At 40.2% G+C, this 18,214-nt stretch overlaps 2 protein-coding genes across 4 annotated transcripts; both read right to left on the bottom strand.

Moving 5' to 3' along the window:
* Positions 1-427: 427 nt before the first annotated feature.
* On the bottom strand, positions 428-3,767 carry LOC116318881 (XK-related protein 8-like). Of its 2 annotated transcripts, none has more exons than XM_031738040.2 (3): positions 3,323-3,767; positions 2,578-2,810; positions 428-1,385 (listed from the first exon to the last, which is right to left on the bottom strand). In XM_031738040.2, the coding sequence occupies exons 1-3, from the start codon at positions 3,628-3,630 to the stop codon at positions 673-675; spliced, it is 1,254 nt and encodes a 417-aa protein (XP_031593900.2). In that variant the 5' UTR covers positions 3,631-3,767; the 3' UTR covers positions 428-672. The 2 variants fall into 2 exon arrangements, with proteins under 2 accessions (XP_031593900.2, XP_039461868.1); XM_039605934.1 differs by lacking the exon at positions 3,323-3,767 and adding an exon at positions 2,951-3,285.
* Positions 3,768-5,615: 1,848 nt separating this feature from the next.
* LOC116318880 (XK-related protein 8-like) lies at positions 5,616-10,174 on the bottom strand. 2 transcript variants are annotated; one of them, XM_039605997.1, is made up of 3 exons: positions 9,870-10,174; positions 7,744-7,991; positions 5,616-7,379 (listed from the first exon to the last, which is right to left on the bottom strand). In XM_039605997.1, exons 1-3 carry the CDS (start codon positions 10,106-10,108, stop codon positions 6,679-6,681), a joined length of 1,188 nt encoding a protein of 395 aa, XP_039461931.1. In that variant the 5' UTR covers positions 10,109-10,174; the 3' UTR covers positions 5,616-6,678. The 2 variants fall into 2 exon arrangements, with proteins under 2 accessions (XP_039461931.1, XP_031593899.2); XM_031738039.2 differs by lacking the exon at positions 9,870-10,174 and adding an exon at positions 8,487-9,845.
* Between the last annotated feature and the right edge of the window lie 8,040 nt (positions 10,175-18,214).

An 18,214-nucleotide genomic window follows, 5' to 3' on the forward strand; every position in this document is an offset into this window, starting at 1 on the left:
CTAGGAACATGCCAAAGCAACAGGTGGCGATATATTGCTAACCGTGTGGAAATGTTGGCCAATCAGAAGTCTAGACGCCTCGGTGGGAAATAGTAAACAAAGATGGGGCATAGAAGCAGAACCGAGTCGTATGTGTGGAGGGACAGTAACTGTGTGTGTATATGTAAGCATTTAAACACTGCAGAGAGTACAATTAACAGTAACAGTATTGTAGAAATTCATTTCACCGAAACAATAACGTGGCGCACAGTGTGACGTCAAAAAAGGCGCACACCTTTGACGCTGCGTTTTCTCCGTTTTCCTCCTCCACACGTAAATGCAAAAAACGGAGTTTTCGAAAATATCCACCCTGGCAGGCGTTTTTAGAAATCTCCGTTTTCAGTAACTGAAAACGCCGTTTACGTGTGGACGAAAGGTGCAAACGCATAGAAAAATCTCCGTTTTCAAAAATTCCCGGGTACGTGTGGACGTAGCCTAAAGCTAGGGAAAACAGATATTGAATGGCATCTTTAAATGCTTTGTTAGACAGTAGAACCAGTTAATAGCGAGCAGAAATCATAAACTGGAGTAGACTGTATATGTGGTTAATCATGCAGAAGGTTAGAGTCCTTAATCACACACAGCCCTGTGATGACTCGGTCTCTTTACAGCCTCCTGTGAAAGTGAAACAGGTTAGCAGTAGAAGCTCTCAGCCAGCTTCCTCATTCTTTTATTACAACATGGTTGTGGTGGTGGGGAGGGGGCTGCGTCCACTTCATCACCTAGTACTTTTGGCACATTTACAGGTTGCTGCTCTGTGCTGGTCCCTTTAATCTTATTTTTGTCAAGGTTTGGATGGAAAAGTTTATAATAAATAGCTTTAAGTATTAGACCGAGGATGTAAACTGCAACAACACAGGCAGCTGTGATTAAAGCGTGCATGGGCTCTATCACAAAATCAGGAGGATCTGTGCTCATCTTCCAGCACCACACAGCACAGAGGATGCAAATATCAGTCAGTATGTACCCGTGATAGAGCGCAGTCCTGTTCCGCGTCTTCCCCTTGGCCACACTAAACCAGTTAAAATACCAAATGAGGCCAACAGTGGCTCGATAAAGCCATTCTCCACAAGAACTATCCATGAAGTCCGTCTTGGATCGCCAAGCGAAGAAGAATAAAACCAGCCAAGAGCAGATGAAGTGGGTGAAGATGAAGCAGGGCAGCACGGAGGCGAAAAGAGCGAGGGCAGTGAGACGAGAAGAGATGAGAACCAGGTTCCAGATGAAGTAGATGACTGATGAGGTTATTTGCTGCTTCTCCTTGTCAGGCAGGAAAGAGCGCACTGAGCGATGGTAGGCCGTCACGCTAAAAGCGATAGCTGAAGCTGAACCGATAGCCTTCAACACTGAAGGGAACAAGAGACAGTGTCAGAATAATGTAGGAGCCTTGAATGTGTTTTAGAGTGAAGGCAAAATTATTTGATTGATTTATACTTTTTGATACTTATTCCTGATCAGTAACTGTGATATTCATTACCACTTTTGTTTAGGTTTGGATATGGGTGGTGTCAGGTGGATGATATAATGGGGTCTGGAGAGGGGATAGACTGTCAGTGCGCCCCAGGGTGGTTGTGGCTACAATGTAGCTTGCCATCACCAGTGTGTGAATATGTGTGTGAATGGGTGGATGACTGGATGCGTAAAGCGCTTTGGGGTCCTTAGGGACTAGTAAGGCGCTATACAAATACAGGCCATTTACCATTTTACTATGTTCTTATCTGGAGTTGCTCACAGTGACAGCCGGCGCTCAGGGGTGGATATATTTGTATCTCCTCTGGCTTGGTGACTTTCCATTGCGGTTTTCCAAAGTGGATGAAAGGGTTGCTTCCCTGTGCCTTCAGTTCAGGGAAGAGGTGCTGACTGTTGCCTGCGTCCATGTGCCAAATAACAGTTCAGTGTACCTGACAATCTTGGAGTCTCTGGGCTGGTTGCTGAAAGGACCCTGGCCGGGAACTCTCTTGTCCTACTGGGGAACTTGAATGTTCACATAAGCGATGACATGAAATAAAATCTGTAGAAGTGTTATTGAAAGGATTGACCTGTTCAACTTAGCACAATGTGCTGAAATCTCAGGTTGGCTATTGATTTTATAATCATGTCATCACATGGGACACACTAACATCATTACTCTAGTCCAATCGTTTTCTCGCCCCCCTTCTTTGAGCCAATCAGCTTCCGCTTTGCACGGTTTAAATCTGTGCTCTGCGTCACTCTCCCTTTCAGACTCTCTTTCATGCAATCCACCTCCTCCCCTTATCCACCTCAGACACCACAGAATTTACCCTTAAATACCTTAACTGACATTCCTATAGGTGTTTCTACTTCAAGACTTCAGCACTCACTTAAATCATTAAGAACACAGTGACTCTCATTGCTTTCTAAAACATACCAGACTTACAAATGAATAAAACAATGTCCTGCACCCACCATGTTTAAAAACATGGGTTCAGTTCAGTGAATTCAGTCCATTCTAGATGTCTTTTTTTTTTTTTGACAGATTTCAAAAATACATTTTTGTGTAAAAATGTAAAACTGCACCTGTGACAGGATCCAGGTGGCCCGTCTGCAGAATGATGGTGAGCATGAGCGTGAGCTGAGGGGCGCTCTCTGAAAATGTCTCTATGATCCGTAACATGCTCAGATCGTGGGTCAAGGACACGGTAATGTCCTCAGTCTTAGGTTTCTGTTCTTCTGGTGTACTGGCACCTTTTTCAGGGTCAGGGAGCCTATTGTACATGCTTCGTACTGCCATTTCCAGGACTCCTGCATGCCTGAGAAACAGAAAAATATGAAGCATAACCAGTCAGACCGAATCCTCCTTCTAGCTACACTGAGATGAATTTCTCTGGAACCATTCTTGTGAGCCAGCAGGTATTCATTGTGTGAAAAGGAGCAAATGAAACCAGTTTACCCACTAATGATGAAGGAAATAAAATGTGTCCTCAGTTCATCTTCTGAAACCAAGGAAACAGCTTGTGTTTCTAATATTCTCATGTTCACAACAGTTGATTTGAACACAGAAATATTGCAAAAAAAATAGGGAATGAAATAGATGATATAATGTGTAGATTACTTAATGCAGCAGACTGAGGCTTGCTGAAGTTACTGTGTATACTACGTGCACCACTGTAGTGGAATTACAGTTTAGCTGCACAACAAATTAGCTTGTGTTTCCAATGAACTACTCTACAAAAAACTGCACCCGTCTAGAAACAGGCAAATAAATTTAAGCTTCCCACACAAGCCTCAGCCTTTATACACATTATTATTGTTTTAATACTACCTGACGTAAACTCCGAGCTGACAAACGTGCAGAACTGTGAGCTCCCTCTGGGTAGGCAGGCCTTCAACCTTTGTCTTCATCTCAAAATTGTCATAGCTGTACCAAAGCCAGCTGTAAGCTTGAGCCAGCAGTGTTGACCCCACAAGTAGCAGCAGCAGAACACCGAGGCAGGCATATGCCTTTTCTTGGTAGAAGATAACAGCGGCCCATATATCCAGCCCTATGTCAGTCAGAAACAAGGGCAGGCCCACACAAGTGATGAGAAAATCCCAGCAGGAGTATTTAGACTCACCCTGAGTGTCTGACATGTTCCCTGTCTCGCTGCCTGCTTCTAACACAGCTGCATCTTAAAATCTGACAGCTGATTACAACTCACATATAACCTGTGAATGACTGACAGTGAGAACCAAACTTTGGTTTTAAAAAAAAACCTCCTAGAAACTGATCCACCCATTTTTTTCAGTAGCGTCTTAAAGATGTATCGGCGCATTCCATGCATGTAGACTCCTCCTAATGACAGGTTTCCCTTTAACAATGCTGTGATATTTCCATTGAAAAATCAGTAGAACTTAGTGTAAAAAAAAAAAAAAAAAAAAAAAAAGATCTGCAATTGATCACAGTCTGAGAGTTTTAACACACCTCATCTATTATAAATATTATTATGTTCACATTTCATAGAAGTGCATTTAAATGCAAAATAAATGTTTAGATTTGAAAGTGCTGTACTTGTACTTTAATTGTAAAAGCCTGCAAGTATTGGCCCCTTTTTTAAAGGAAGTTGACCAAAATTGCAAATAAAATCACATTTTCTCATGAAACAGTATTATTATTCTTACTGCTACATCCCAAGACACTGTGACAAGCTGGAATCAGGAATCTTCTCTAAATGAAAATGGCCTAAAATTGAAAAAGAAACTGGCCCTCTCACAAAATCTGCATCTATCTGCAGAATGATAGTGACAGTCAGTGTGGCACCCAGGTCAAGAAACTCTGTGGTGAGGATTTTGTATTCCTGCATCTTTGAAAACCAGAACAATATGAAACATAACCAGTTCCACTTTAACTACTTGCCAAATATGCTGAGTTGAGTTTCTCTGTAAGCATGCTTATGACAGCAGGTATTCGTGCATAAAAACAAGACACTATGGCCTAAACAAAACAATTTCCATCCATCCATACAGTGCAGCTGCCAAACGAATCAGTGCTTTCATTTCATTTTCTTGCAAACACAATGTTTCTACAGGTGAAGGAATGTCAGCAGACAGGTGAGCATCCTTTGCACTAAACCCTCTGTCCATGCAGCTCCTTAACTTAAACCGGTATTGAGAGCACACCTAAAGCAGACTCTTCCATGTGTGTGCAACATGTGATAAAGAGCAGCAGCTGATAAGATCCTGCTCAAACATGCGTTACTTGTTGCATACATTTTTTGAATGAAATATTCCTTTAGTCTGTTACCAAGTTTACTTTTTTTGCATAACATAAATTTTTACTAATCTTTTGTTTGCTTTTTGTTTTTGCAAAAGGACTCTAGCTGCATATTTGGAGTTTTAAGTAGATCATAATACAGACCCTGCAGGCCTGCCCAGTGGAGACAGTGATGTCCTCCCACTTCCTTGAAACCATAATCTCCCAGGTCCTAAAAGTGGGAGCTAAACATCAGCTACTTCATCAGGAAGGCACAGACGATGTACTTCCTGTACCAGCTGAAAAAAATTCAACCTGCCAAAGTCAGTGATGGTGCATTTGTACTCGTCCGTCAGTGTAGTGCGCTACTACCACTGTCAAGGTCAGAGTGCAACACATCATCCCCTTCGGTTGAGATGACTTAACAGCACCCCCTCCCTGCTCAGTTAATGTGCTACAATAACACACTTGCTTTCTAAGGCCCCGATTGTTTTAAATGTACAAATAAGAAATAGAAAAGAAGGGCAATAACTTGTGTTATTATATTTTGTAAGATAAGAGTACAACTCAATTGTATTTTGTACAACTAAAATAATTAAATTACAATTTAAGATAAAGAAGTGTTGTTTGTTCCAACATACACCAAAATGCATTCATTATGTAAAATAAGTTACAATAGAATTTGTTTCTTTTCTGTGAAAGTGTTTTATTTATAATAAAATTTGTCGCCTTTTGATTGGACTCATTTGCACACAGAACTGAAAGTGGCTGACAAAGCTTTAAACTATTGTTTCATGTAGGCCTAAACCTAATATTTCATGTTTTTCAGCCATTTAAAAAAAATAAATAATTCACCACATATTCATAAATAACCCACTGCAGAATAGCCATGTCATAAAAGGATTTATTTCCATTAAAACTAATAATGATAATAATAATAATATTTGTTCCTAGACGGTGTTAGAGTCATTAAGACAAAATATACTTTATCCCAAACTTGGGAATTTTGTTACAATAGATGAATAAATTAAACTAAACACATCACACAAACTTAAGTAGGCACTATGTGACATAAATATGTTTTGTAGCTTCATACACCTTTTTAAGTCTAAGTTTGCTTAACATAAAAAATAAAACAATTACATTTTTGATGTTAAAGGTCATCAACACTGGGATTAAAACAGGAGGTATTGGCATCTTTTCACCACATAGCAGCCTTAATGTATTTTAGATGCATCGTGTTATATCCACATCAGTCCAAGTGATCTTGGACAAACGCTGTAGAAAAACACTCTGACACTGAACCATCTATATTACTCAAAAATGTCAGTCTTATCGCATGTTTCAAACCTAAACCAGAGTAAATCTGTATTAGGAGAGAGAGGTGCTCTATTGCTCAAGAAATCAAGATTTCAGGTCCATAGAGGCTCTCTTGGGATTTTAAGGCAACTCATTCATTCTGTAAAACAGAACATTTGTACTTTAGACTTGAGTAAAGTACAGTTTACAATAGTGCAACATTGTTAGAATATTGCATTGTTATAATTAAGATTTCTTTTAATTAATTTTTTAAACACTGTTATCTTCTTCAGAAAAGATAATGCAGTGCAATAACATTTCAAAACGATCTCTTTAACTGTTTCAAACATGCGTGTTATTGACTTGAAAGCCTGTCCTTTTAAAGGAAAACAAATGACTGCTTTTCTAGAAATGCTTTGTTAGACGGTAGCACCACTTAATGAAGAGCAGAAAGTGCTTTTAAGAATCCGTCTCCAAACTAAGTTGAGTAATACCTTGTGAGAATGTACCAGTGGTAGATTAGGAAGCAGGTGATCCACAATGTCACACAGCCTTTATGATGTAGCTTTAAAAAGTAGCTGGTTTCATGACATCTGCACGACTCAGTCTCTTTGTAGCCTCCACATCCTGTGAATGTCAAATGATGCAGGTCATGAGTAGAAATTCTTGGCCAGCTTCCTCATTCTTTTATTGTAGTGTGCTGAGACTTCTGTTGTAGATCTCATCATGCGGAAGTCCACCTCATCTACAGATTGCTGCTCTGTGCTGACCCCGCTCAGCTCATCTCTGTCAAGGTTTGGGTGGAAGAACTTATAATAAATAACTTTAAGTATTAGACCGAGGATGTAAACTGCAACAACACAGGCAGCTGTGATTAAAGCGTGCATGGGCTCTATCAGAAAATCAGGAGGATCTGTGCTCATCTTCCAGCACCACACAGCACAGAGGATGCAAATATCAGTCAGTATGTACCCGTGATAGAGCGCAGTCCTGTACCGTGTCTTCCCCTCAGCCACATTAAACCAGTCGAAATACCAAATGAGGCCAACAGTGGCTCGATAAAGCCATTCTCCACAAGGACTTTCCATGAAGTCCGTCTTGGATCGCCAAGCGAAGAAGAATAAAACCAGCCAAGAGCAGATGAAGTGGGCAAAGATGAAGCAGGGCAGCACGGAGGCAAAAAGAGCGAGGGCAGTGAGACGAGAAGAGATGAGAACCAGGTTCCAGATGAAGTAGATGACTGATGAGGTTATTTGCTGCTTCTCCTTGTCAGGCAGGTAGGAGCGCATTGAGCGATGGTAGGTCGTCACAGTGAAGGCGATAGCAGAGGCCGAGCCGACGGCCTTCAACACTGAGGGGAAACGAGAGGCAGTGTTAGAACAAGTCCAAACATGACTGAGAAATCTTGTTAAGCCGGTGATTCTGTAAAACTGAGTCTGAAAACAAACAAATCTGGAAAGTATTCCTACCTGATTGCCTCAGAATCACCAAATTTTTTATATAAGATAACATTTTTGTGTATTTACTGAGGCCAGGATATCTCTGTCACATACATACATACACACATACACACATGGTTGTAAAAAAAATGTACTTGACAAAAAGGAGACTTCGCCTTCAGTTTGTGTTCAGTTTACACAAACTATAAAGTTATAAATTAAATAATATAAACAAAAAAAAGAAGAAGAAGAAACAATGTCCATTAAGAACTACACCTGTCACAAGATCCAGATGACCACTCTGCAGAAAGATGGTGAGCATGAGAGTGAGCTGCGGGGCACTCTCTGAAAAGGTCTCTATGATCCGTAACATGCTCAGATCGTGGTTCAAGGACACAGCTATGCTCTCGAAGTCAGGCTCCTGTTCATCTGCAGCGGAACCCAAATGTGTGCTGGCACCGTTCTCAGGGTCGGGGATCTTTTTGTATAAGCTTTGCGTGGCCATTTCCAGGACTCCAGCATGCCTGCGAAAAAGAAAAATATGAAACACAACTGAAAACTCACTCCTCCCATCAGATACACTGAATGAAATTTCTAAGAAAGCACACACCCACTCAGAGTGGAGAAAGGAATGAGCTGCATCATCTCATCAGCTCAGCAAATGTAAACCAGGAAACAGACATGACTCATGTTTCAGTTATTTCCCAGGTTTCAACTATGAGTTTACACACAGACATATTTTAAAGCAGGGCAAAATGAAACCAATGATGTAACTGGTGGATAGTTTATTGCAGCAGACTCATGAGTGCTCCAGTCACAGTGCATAACATGTGCACCACTGTAGTGTAGTAACTGCAGGTTGCGAGTCTGCATTTCCTGTAAACTTAACATGAGACGATCAGGGTGGCACCCTTAGATAAGCTGAACTTTTTAAATATCCCCTGCTTACACCTACTTCAAAAACAAAAGCAGACACTTTGCACTTTAGTTATTATTATTATTATTTTTTTTAAAACTACCTGAAGTAGATTCCCAGTTGAAATACGTGGAGCAGCTTGAGCTGCCTCGGGGACGGCAGCTTCTCGACCTTTGTCTTCCTCTCAAACTCGTCATAGCTGTACCAAAGCCAGCTGTAAGCCTGAGTGAGCAGTGACGAGCCCAGGAGAAACAGCACCAGCACACCGAGGTACACGTAGGCCCTTTCCTTATAAAAGGACACAGCAGCCAGTACATCCAAAACAACGTCAAGCATGAACAGCGGCAGGCCCACACAAGTGAAGAAGAAGTCCCAGCAGTTGTACTTAAACTTGGTCCGAGTACCTGACATGTTCACCCGTGTCTCTGCGTGCCTCTGACACAGCTACATGTTAACACTGACAGCTGATTATGAATCAAGCAGCAGTTCTGACACAAACGAAACCAACGGCCAAAGTTCAGCGTTTAAAAAAAACCCTCGTAGTCTGATCCTCCCATGAGGGCTGTCTTAAAGGCACATTGTGGTATTTTACACACGCGTACACACCTGCTGTTGTCAGCCGCCCCTTTAGCAATAACTGGCGGTATTTCCACTGAAAACTTGATGACTTACAATAAAACCTAAAGTAAATAGAGTAAAAAGAAACAAATAACAAAAAGAAGTTTTTAACAAATGTCTAGTTTTATTGCAGGGAATACGCAAGGTTAAAGTTTAACAACAAACACTGAGCCTCACTTTTCATATTCGCAGACAACATGAAAACACGTGGATCCAAACACAGCCTTTCCTATTAAAATGCCTCATATATTACAAATAATACTGAATGTTTACTGTACGAGGCCAGTACACGTACTGAACTTTGAACTAAGACTAAAGTAAACAAAGATTTTTGTTTTGTTTGTTTGCTTGTTTTTTTTTTTGGCACCTGAAACATTTGAAAAAGCTAAACAAACACTGGATGAGTGAATAAAATTAACACTAAATCTGATACCTGAACACAGTAAAATATCTTCATTTTTAACATATTTATGGCTGTGATGAACCAGCATCTCTCTCATGTGTTTTAATACGTGTGACATGACGTCATGAGTCTGCACACAGACGTCGTGTTGAACAGATGGTGCTGTGGTGAGGTCAGAATAAGAGCTGATTACGCTCAAAACTGAGGCTTTTTTGTCTGATTGTAAACATCCCGGAAAGTTAAATGTTGCTACCAGGGGCGTCATAGTGGGGGCTAAAGGGATGCTCAGATAAAGACACCCACCGAGGCAAAGGAAGGTGGCAGCAGAAGGTCGCAAAAATCTCGGAGTCCGACCTCGTACACCTGCGTGACACGTTCATATTGACCCACAGCTGTGTGTAAAGCGTGAGTGTTTAATGAGGGTCTGTACAGCTTTGGATTCTGTTAGTGTGTGTTTGAACTGACCTGAATTTCCTCTCTGTGGGCAGAAGTTGAAAACGGTGATAAAGTCCTGCAGAGCATCGATCCTGCAGAGGGTCTGTGTAGCAAATAGTGGGAAAAAAGATGTGAGAGAGGCTGATGCAAGTGAAGAGAGCGTGGAAAATGCCACAGAGAAGAGCCTCTGTGTCAGTGGTGAAAATGGTTTTAGGGTAAATGTAGAAGAAGGATGAATCAAAATTAAAAACAAAAAACACATTTCTCATTGATGTATGAATTTAATTGTAAAATTCTGAGAGCCTGTTCGTTGTGGGCGGGACTTATTTTCAACGAGCCAGTGGGCGGGGCTTGTCTAAGACATAAAAGGAAAGAGAATCAGGCCTGACGTCACAGTCAACACAAGTCCATATATAGACAGATGAAACCGCACACAGGACAAGCACGTTTCTTACCTCCAGTCACGAGCAAGTCTCTAAACGAACTTTAGTTCTGCTACAGACAACTTCAAACCCTGATTCATATCTGAATATCTGACTCATTGTACCACGGTAGATTTGTTTCACAGTTAAATATCACAAATGAGCTACCAGAAAGGAAAACCAAAATTTGTGTACATTCTCCCACAGAGTAAACTCGACAACTTTATTCGGGCTAGGAAAGCCTTCGAAAACACTATGTCTGAGACACTCAAACAGCTGAATGCCCAAATTTTAATGTTAAGCACCAAGCCGGACCAAAATGAGATCCGAGCTGGAAAACTCACTGATCAATCAGCTTCACGCAAAGTTCAAATGAGCAGCGCCGCCAAAGAAAAAGGGGATCAGACTTGTTCAGATCAGGAAAAGACCATAAACTTTGACCTTGAGATGAACCGTCTTAAAGAGCAGCTTCAGCAGAGGGACAGTGAAATCCTGATCCTGAAACAGGAGAAGGACAGTCTGTCTGCTGAGCTCACGCAGCTTCAGAAACATGAAGGAAATCTGAAAGAAACTCTGTGGAATGCTCTGTGGAAAGAACAAACACAGAGAGAGAGTCTGGAGCGGGAGAAAAAAGTCCTGGAAGAAGAAAAAAAGAAACTCCTGGAAGAGCAGAAAGTGGTGAACGACACAAAAGAAAAACTTAAAAAGGCCATGTCAAAATTTAAGGAAGCAAACAAAGCATTTAAAAAAGAACAGAAAGAACTGGAGGAGGCCATGAAAGCTCTGCACCCACAGAGTGAAAAGAGAGAAACTTCTACACAGGATCACCAGGAAGCATCTGGGACAACACAGAAGAAAATCTTCACAGCTGACAAACAAGACTTTGATAAAATAGAACCTTGTCCCCTGGAAATGCCTGTGAAGCCAGCAGACTCTCGCTCAGATTTAAGTCCTTCTGACATCAGTCTGGTCATTAGGGATTATTGTCTGATTGGGGAAAAGTTGTGTGTCAACAGAGTGATCCAGTTGGTGGTTTTTCAGGCCATAGAAAAAGTCTCCTCTAAACACAAGTTCTTCACAGAGCGCCTCACTCCTGACTGCATCAGCGATCGCCTGATTCAGAAAATCTGGCCTGAAATTAAGAAGAAACATTTGGATTTGTCCCCAAAACGGCTGAAAAATCTAGACAAGGCCATTCTCAAGGATCTATGCAAAGCACACAGCTGCAAGGACAAATATTTGATTTTTAATCTGAGGGAACAGCTTGATAATATTACTGTCCCAGCCTTCACCAAAAAGCTGCTGTCATTACCAAGAAGAGTCCTCAGTGTCTCTAAAAACAGGGAAGAGTACAAGGATGTGGTGAAAAATGTCACTAAAGATCTGGTAATGCACGCTATGAGCCAAGAAAATGATACAACGGATCCAGGAACATCTGAGTTTATTATACAGAAGCTTTCCCATAAGATCTGGAACAAAATTTTGTCCAAAAACTACACAATGTCCTTGGAGAACATTGAACAACTCGCCCTGACAGTATACAACGAACTTAACAAAAAGTGGCCTTCTCCAGTATTCTCAATGAAGTTGAGCAACCCAGCGGTTGACAAAGAAATTGTCAGCAGCTTCAAAAAACATGCCAAACTGAGGAGCCAAAACTTCATTTTTAGGGCTTTCTCATGTGCACGCTAAAATTTAACTGAAACGCGCATGCGATTATGTGACAAAACTCTTAAAGTGGCTTAAAATATTCATTTAAATTTGGCATCTAAATTTAATTTTCAAACCAGAGTGGTTAAAGAGAACCACTCTTCTTCTCCCAACTTCCTTCCTATATCACCAACTGGCCGAGGCAGATGGCCACCCCATCCCAGAGCCTGGGTCTGTCGAAGGTTTCTCTCTTTTAAAAGAGAGTTTTTCCTTCCCACTGTCGCCAAAGTGCTTGCTCTAGGGGGTTGGAGTTTTTGTGCATTATTGTAGGGTCTTGACCTTACAATATAAAGCACCATGAGGGAAGTGTTGTTGGAGTTTGGTGCTGTTTCTTAGCTCAAAATGTCCAATTACAACAGGACATTTTGAGTTCAGAAATAGCACCAAATCACAAATTAAAAAAATAAAACAAAATAAAATAAACCTTTGAATTTGTGCTTCGTTTTATTTGCTGTAAATTTAGATTAGAATATTGTGTCTCAATATCATGTATCATAGCATCATTTCCTAATTTGAAGTGGATGTCATAGTATTGTCTTTCTGTATGTGTGTACAAACCGTACACACCGGTGTGAGAAAACACAGAAGATAAATAAAGTATAACCTGTGTTTGACGTTAGCTGGTTACATTTGTTTAGATATTCTACTTTACGTGTTCCAGATCGCTTTGCCCAGATAGCTTCCTGTATTTGAAGATATTTACAAGTATTTCTAGTAGGGGTGGGCGATACATTGAATATACTCAATGATTTTAGCCACTATATGGTTGAAAATAACACTTGGGGGTTTTTTTAGGTTATTTAGATATATCGTGAAACGGCAAAAAAGAAATATTCTGATTTGAGATTTTCCTCACATTGCCCAGCCCTAATTATTTGCACACAATACAACAGGCAATACGCTATAGTATAAAGAAACATTTGTGCTGATGTATGGCTTGAAAGCCCCAATGTCAAAATGGGTGACGCCAACTAAGGTGATCAGGAATGACCGAAATAAGATCACGTGGGAGGTGGGTCACGTGGATGGCTTCAGTTGTCACAGCTGTACCACATCCAGCTGTTAACCTGAGTGAATCATGATGAGCCCATAAGAAACAGCAGTCAGCTGCTCTGAAGTCTGTGTTGCAACATCAGGCGTGTGGCTGTTTTACACACAGTGTGTGTGACCTCTGTCATACAAACATGAATGACAAAACAATACTGAAAGTAGTAAGAAGTGTGGGAAAACTGCACGGAAGGTGTTTCAGTGAAGAAGTTTTCTATATGACGTTATCAGTCTCTCACATTGCGAAGGAATTTTGACCCACTCTTTTACACCACACAATGTTGCTTTGGTTCATCAAGTTATCCTAAGTTTCTCTTGTGTACAGCTCTCTCACGGTTCTGCCACAGCATTTAAATTAAATCGAATCTGGACTTCATGGCTGGCCCATTCAAACGTTCAATTGTTTTTCAGCCATTCTGTTGTAGATCTGCTGCTGTGCAAATACATAGAGAAAGAGAACAATGGTGTTCTCCTGGTAACCATTGAAAAAAATAATTGTTCAGCCCTTTTCTAATTGAACTGTCATTAATATTTAACATGCTAACTGATGCCTGTGGAGTTTGAGGTGTAGCTATTGGGGGATTTGCAGTTTTTCTGAGCATTGCACAATCTGGCTTTAGTATGAATTTTGTCCTGAGAGGGGTAAGATTCTGTTAACACACACCTGAGTGCTCTACGCTGATGCTCAGCTCTTCATCAGTATATCAGTCCTGGGGTAAAAAGAATATTTGTTTTCTCTATTAGTCTCTTCTAAGGAAAATTTACAAAAGTCAAACAGAGATAATGAACAGAGCTCACATACATTTGAAAAAACAAGGGAAGCTTGGTATCCTTTCAGCTCGTTTAACCTTTATTTAGTGAATGTATTACACTTCAATAAAGTACAGCCTAGTAACAGTGCAATATTCTTTGAACAGGTTTACCAATAATACAGGTTTTTCCTCTTTTTGTCTTTCATCTTAAACAATAACACTTTTAAATATATTCGTCAACATGCTTTTTACACCAATTTCACACTGTTATTTTATTTAGAGATCCATTAAAATATCTTTCAGAGAAGTCTTTCCTCTCAGTCCTCAAATATCAATTTCATACAATCATGTTTCTCCAGAGCAGACAGTGCAGATGAGACTTTATGTCCACATTAGGCTGAGTAATATGAGACTGGAACTGTGGTTAATCAGGACGCAAGTCCAAGTCCTTAATCCTACACAACCCTGTGATCAAAATTTAAAATTTGTGGTATAGCATGACTCCTGTTGATGATGCAGATCAGGAGTAACAGCTCTAAACCAGCTTCCTCATTGTAGTGCATAACGTATGTTGTATGTTCTGACGTGCAGAAGTCAAAGTTAACTTCTGGTTGCTCTGTTCTGATACTGACGGAGTATAAATTCACATGGTCATCTCCTGTACTTCAGTATTTATATTTATGAGGGCTCTAAACCCAAATTATTATAATGATTATTATTATTAGAGTCGTAGTAGTAGTAGTAGTAGTACTGCATCCAAGATTTCATCACATGTGGTCACTCATAATTTTTGCCTAAATGTGCATGACCTAGCTTGAGTAATAAACTCTTGTCACAGGATCCAGCTGAAGGAAAAATGGTGAGCATGCACATGAGCATAAGCCATGGAGCACTGAAAAAGCCACGACCATCCATAACATGCTGACATCATGGTTCAGGAATCTGGATACACTCTTACAGACTTTGTGTAGAAGCTCTGTGTGTTTCTCTTGTTTTCCATGAATCCTCTGTGACTGAGACCCAAATGATTATGAAACATAACCAGCTTCTCTGGAAAACAGCATTTCTGTTACACACAAGAAGAAGCAAATAAATTCAGTTACAACAAATGAAAGAAAACTTTTGTTATTGTAAGTCAGTGAGATATGACTCATGCATCAACATTTTCCCAGTTCTTAAATGAGTCTACACACAGGCATATTTTACAACAAGGAGACATGAAACCGATGATGTAATCTGTAGATGGTTTATTGCAGCAGACTCGAGACTGCTGGAGTTACTGTGGTTTGGTCCTGAACCTCTGACTTCATGTCAAAGTTGCCACAGTTGGAGAGAAGCTGTATCTTCTCTCCAGAGCATACCTCCACCTCACCTGCTCCCTACTCTCACTACATATCACAGTGTCATCTGCAAACATCACAGTTCACAGGGACTCCTGCTGGCCTCATCTGTCAGGCAGTCCATCACTACTGCTAAATCAGTTTATGTGAAAATAAAGACACAAAACATCATAAACATCATTTATTCTTCTTCACCAAGCGAAGAAGAATAAAACCAACCAAGAGCAGATAAAGTGTATGAAGATAAAGCAGGGCAACACGGACGTGAAAAGAGCGAGGGCAGTGAGATGAGAACCAGTTTCCAGATGAAGTAGATGACTGATGAGGTTATCTTCTGGTTTTCTTTGGCACGTATGGCACGTTGAAGCTCTACTTGGAACCTTGTTAAGATACAACCATGCAAAATATGATTTTTTTTTTGCCATTTTTCAGGTGGACTTTGATCGGGACTGTACACTGACATTCAATTCTCTGTATAGAGAACACTGGTTAGCTAATGCTATCGTCCAGCAGCCTATCACTAGCAAACAAACAGCAAGCCAAACGATGAAGTTATGTATGACATTTTAATGTTCCAAAGAAAACATGAATAACGCTTACCGTTTATTAAAGTATCCTGAAATGCGCGATCTTTTTAAGGGTAGAGAACTTGCAATTGAAGTAGATTTTTCTCATTTTCAAAGTCGCAACTATGACGTCATAACAATCGGATTGATCACTTGCAATGTTGGTTTTTTCAGATGTATTGGACAGAGCAGAGAAGAGTGACAAAAAAGCAGAGTGAGAGAGAGTGACACACGGTTACCTGCTCATCCTAGTGAGCTAAACAGGCGCCCGGTCACTTGTTGAACCTGGAGCAACGTGGGAACAACACCAACACGAGGATATCAGATCGCGCATGTTGTGCGCACATGTAAGCACCTGTTATTGACAGCCGCTCCTGTAAGAATAACCGACGGTATCTCCACACAGGAATTAATGACTTACAGTAAAAACTACAGTAAATCTAGTAAAAACAAACAAATAACAAATAGAACTTTAACAATTCTGTATTTTTATTGCAGGGAATACGCAAGGTTAAAGTTTAACAACAAACACTGAGCCTCACTTTTCATATTCGCAGACAACATGAAAAGACGTGGATCCAAACACAGCCTTTCTATTAAAATGCCTCATATATTACAAATAATGCTGAATGTTTACTGCAGTCCAGTACACGTACTGAACTTTGAACTAAGACTAAATTAAATAAGTTTTTTTTATTGTTTTTTAGGCACCTGAAACATCTGAACAAGCTAAACAAACAATGGATGACCTGAACACAGTGAAATATCTTTTTTTATTTTATTTTATTTTTTTTTTTATTTATGGCTGTCATGAACCAGCATCTCTCTCATGCGTTTTACGTGAGACGTACACCGAAGGACCCAAATGAAGGTGGCAGCAGCAGGTCTCTCTCTTAAGGATGTAACAGAAGATGAGCTCATACAGTGGTAATTAAACGTTATTAAATGGGTGTGGTTAGTTTTAAGTAGAGCTGGGCGATAGAACGATAACGATATGTATTGCGAAATAACTTTTTCTCGATAGAAAAATGAAACTATTGCGATAGACCTCCAATCCAAATTAAGTAGCGCATAGCCGAACCAATCACAGCCGCAGCGTCACGTCACGTGACTTGTTATGTACAGCACAAGTGCCAAGCCGCACATGTGTATTTGTTTGGGAAGCAGCCAGCCGCCGTGCCGGCCGGTTAATGGAGAAAATGAGTTTGCCCGCTAGAGAAAAATCAACCGAGAGCTTGGGTGACCAGGTTACCGAAGAGAACACAGATGACGGTTCCAATGCTGGAGAGATTGTCGAAAGGAAGGGCCAGAGAAGTTCCGTAGACTAAAAGCGCTAATTCGTCATCGAAAACAACCAGGAGAATGCCTGCGAAGCAACAACAGTCAATTGAGTCGGCTTTCTCCAGCGTCTTACCATATGACAAAAAAGCTAAGAGACATAGCGACATAACGAATGCCATAGCCTACCGTCTTGCTAAAGACATGCTACCAATAAACACGGTCGAAAATGAAGGATTCAAGCAGCTAATTGAGGTAATAGCTAAGCTATGCAACAAGGAGAGATTGAGAATTTCCTTTTAGTTCTCAGTTTATTTGATATTGACAAAAGTTAGTCAATTTTGTCTGTTCTTCTGTAAAACAAACTAAGATTTATTTTTAGAATTAATATTTTGTTTCTAAGTGGAATTGACAATTTAGTGGTCTGTTTTGTTTGTTCTATTTTGAAACTTAAACGCTTTAGCGGCTGCCTTTTGTGTAGTTTGCAATATTTGCCTTTATTTATCTGAAACTGAAGTCTCATGTTCTTTAAGTATATCTGCCCTGTTGAACTTATTATGGGAAATAAATATTTAAATCAAAACAGCAAAACAAATTTTGCTGTTAGAAAACTTGGCAGACTTCACTATATACAGTGTAGACCCTCTAAACTACGTTTGGGGGATGTGATCTTTCAAGAAATGCAGACCAAACTGTTGTTGTTTGTTTACTTACACAGTCTTGTAGAATTAACTGGAGTCACCAGCAACAGCATAGTGCAGTCATATCTCAAGTCTAATAACAGAAGACAGGAAAAGATCAGTAAAGAAACAACTTCCCCAAACCAAAGCACAAATAAAACAATAAGTAAAACAGGCTGATCTAAAGTATGATTAAAGTTCAGCCTGATTAATATAAATGTCACTGACAGTTGCTAATATATTGGAAAACCAAAGTACTTACCACTGAGTTGATGTCTTTCTGTCCAACAACAGGAGTGCTGGTCCCGAGCCTCAAAGACAGTAAGAAGCAAGCAGAGGGAGAAAAAACAGAACATTTTTCAGAAACTGATTTGATCCTTAATGGCTGTGCAACCATTGTAACATAGAGTTTGCTTATGTTGTTAAATAAAGGCTAGATTTGACATAAATAGATGCCACAGATGTTCAAAAGCTGCCACAAAGCATGAAAAAAATGGACGTCTCCGAAAACGTCGGAGCATTTTTGCAAATATGTGATGTCTTGATAAATCGAGCAGATATTTGAAATTTACACAGCTAC

The sequence above is a fragment of the Oreochromis aureus genome, linkage group 22 (assembly GCF_013358895.1).
Source record: "Oreochromis aureus strain Israel breed Guangdong linkage group 22, ZZ_aureus, whole genome shotgun sequence".
Classification (NCBI taxonomy): Eukaryota; Metazoa; Chordata; class Actinopteri; order Cichliformes; family Cichlidae; genus Oreochromis; species Oreochromis aureus.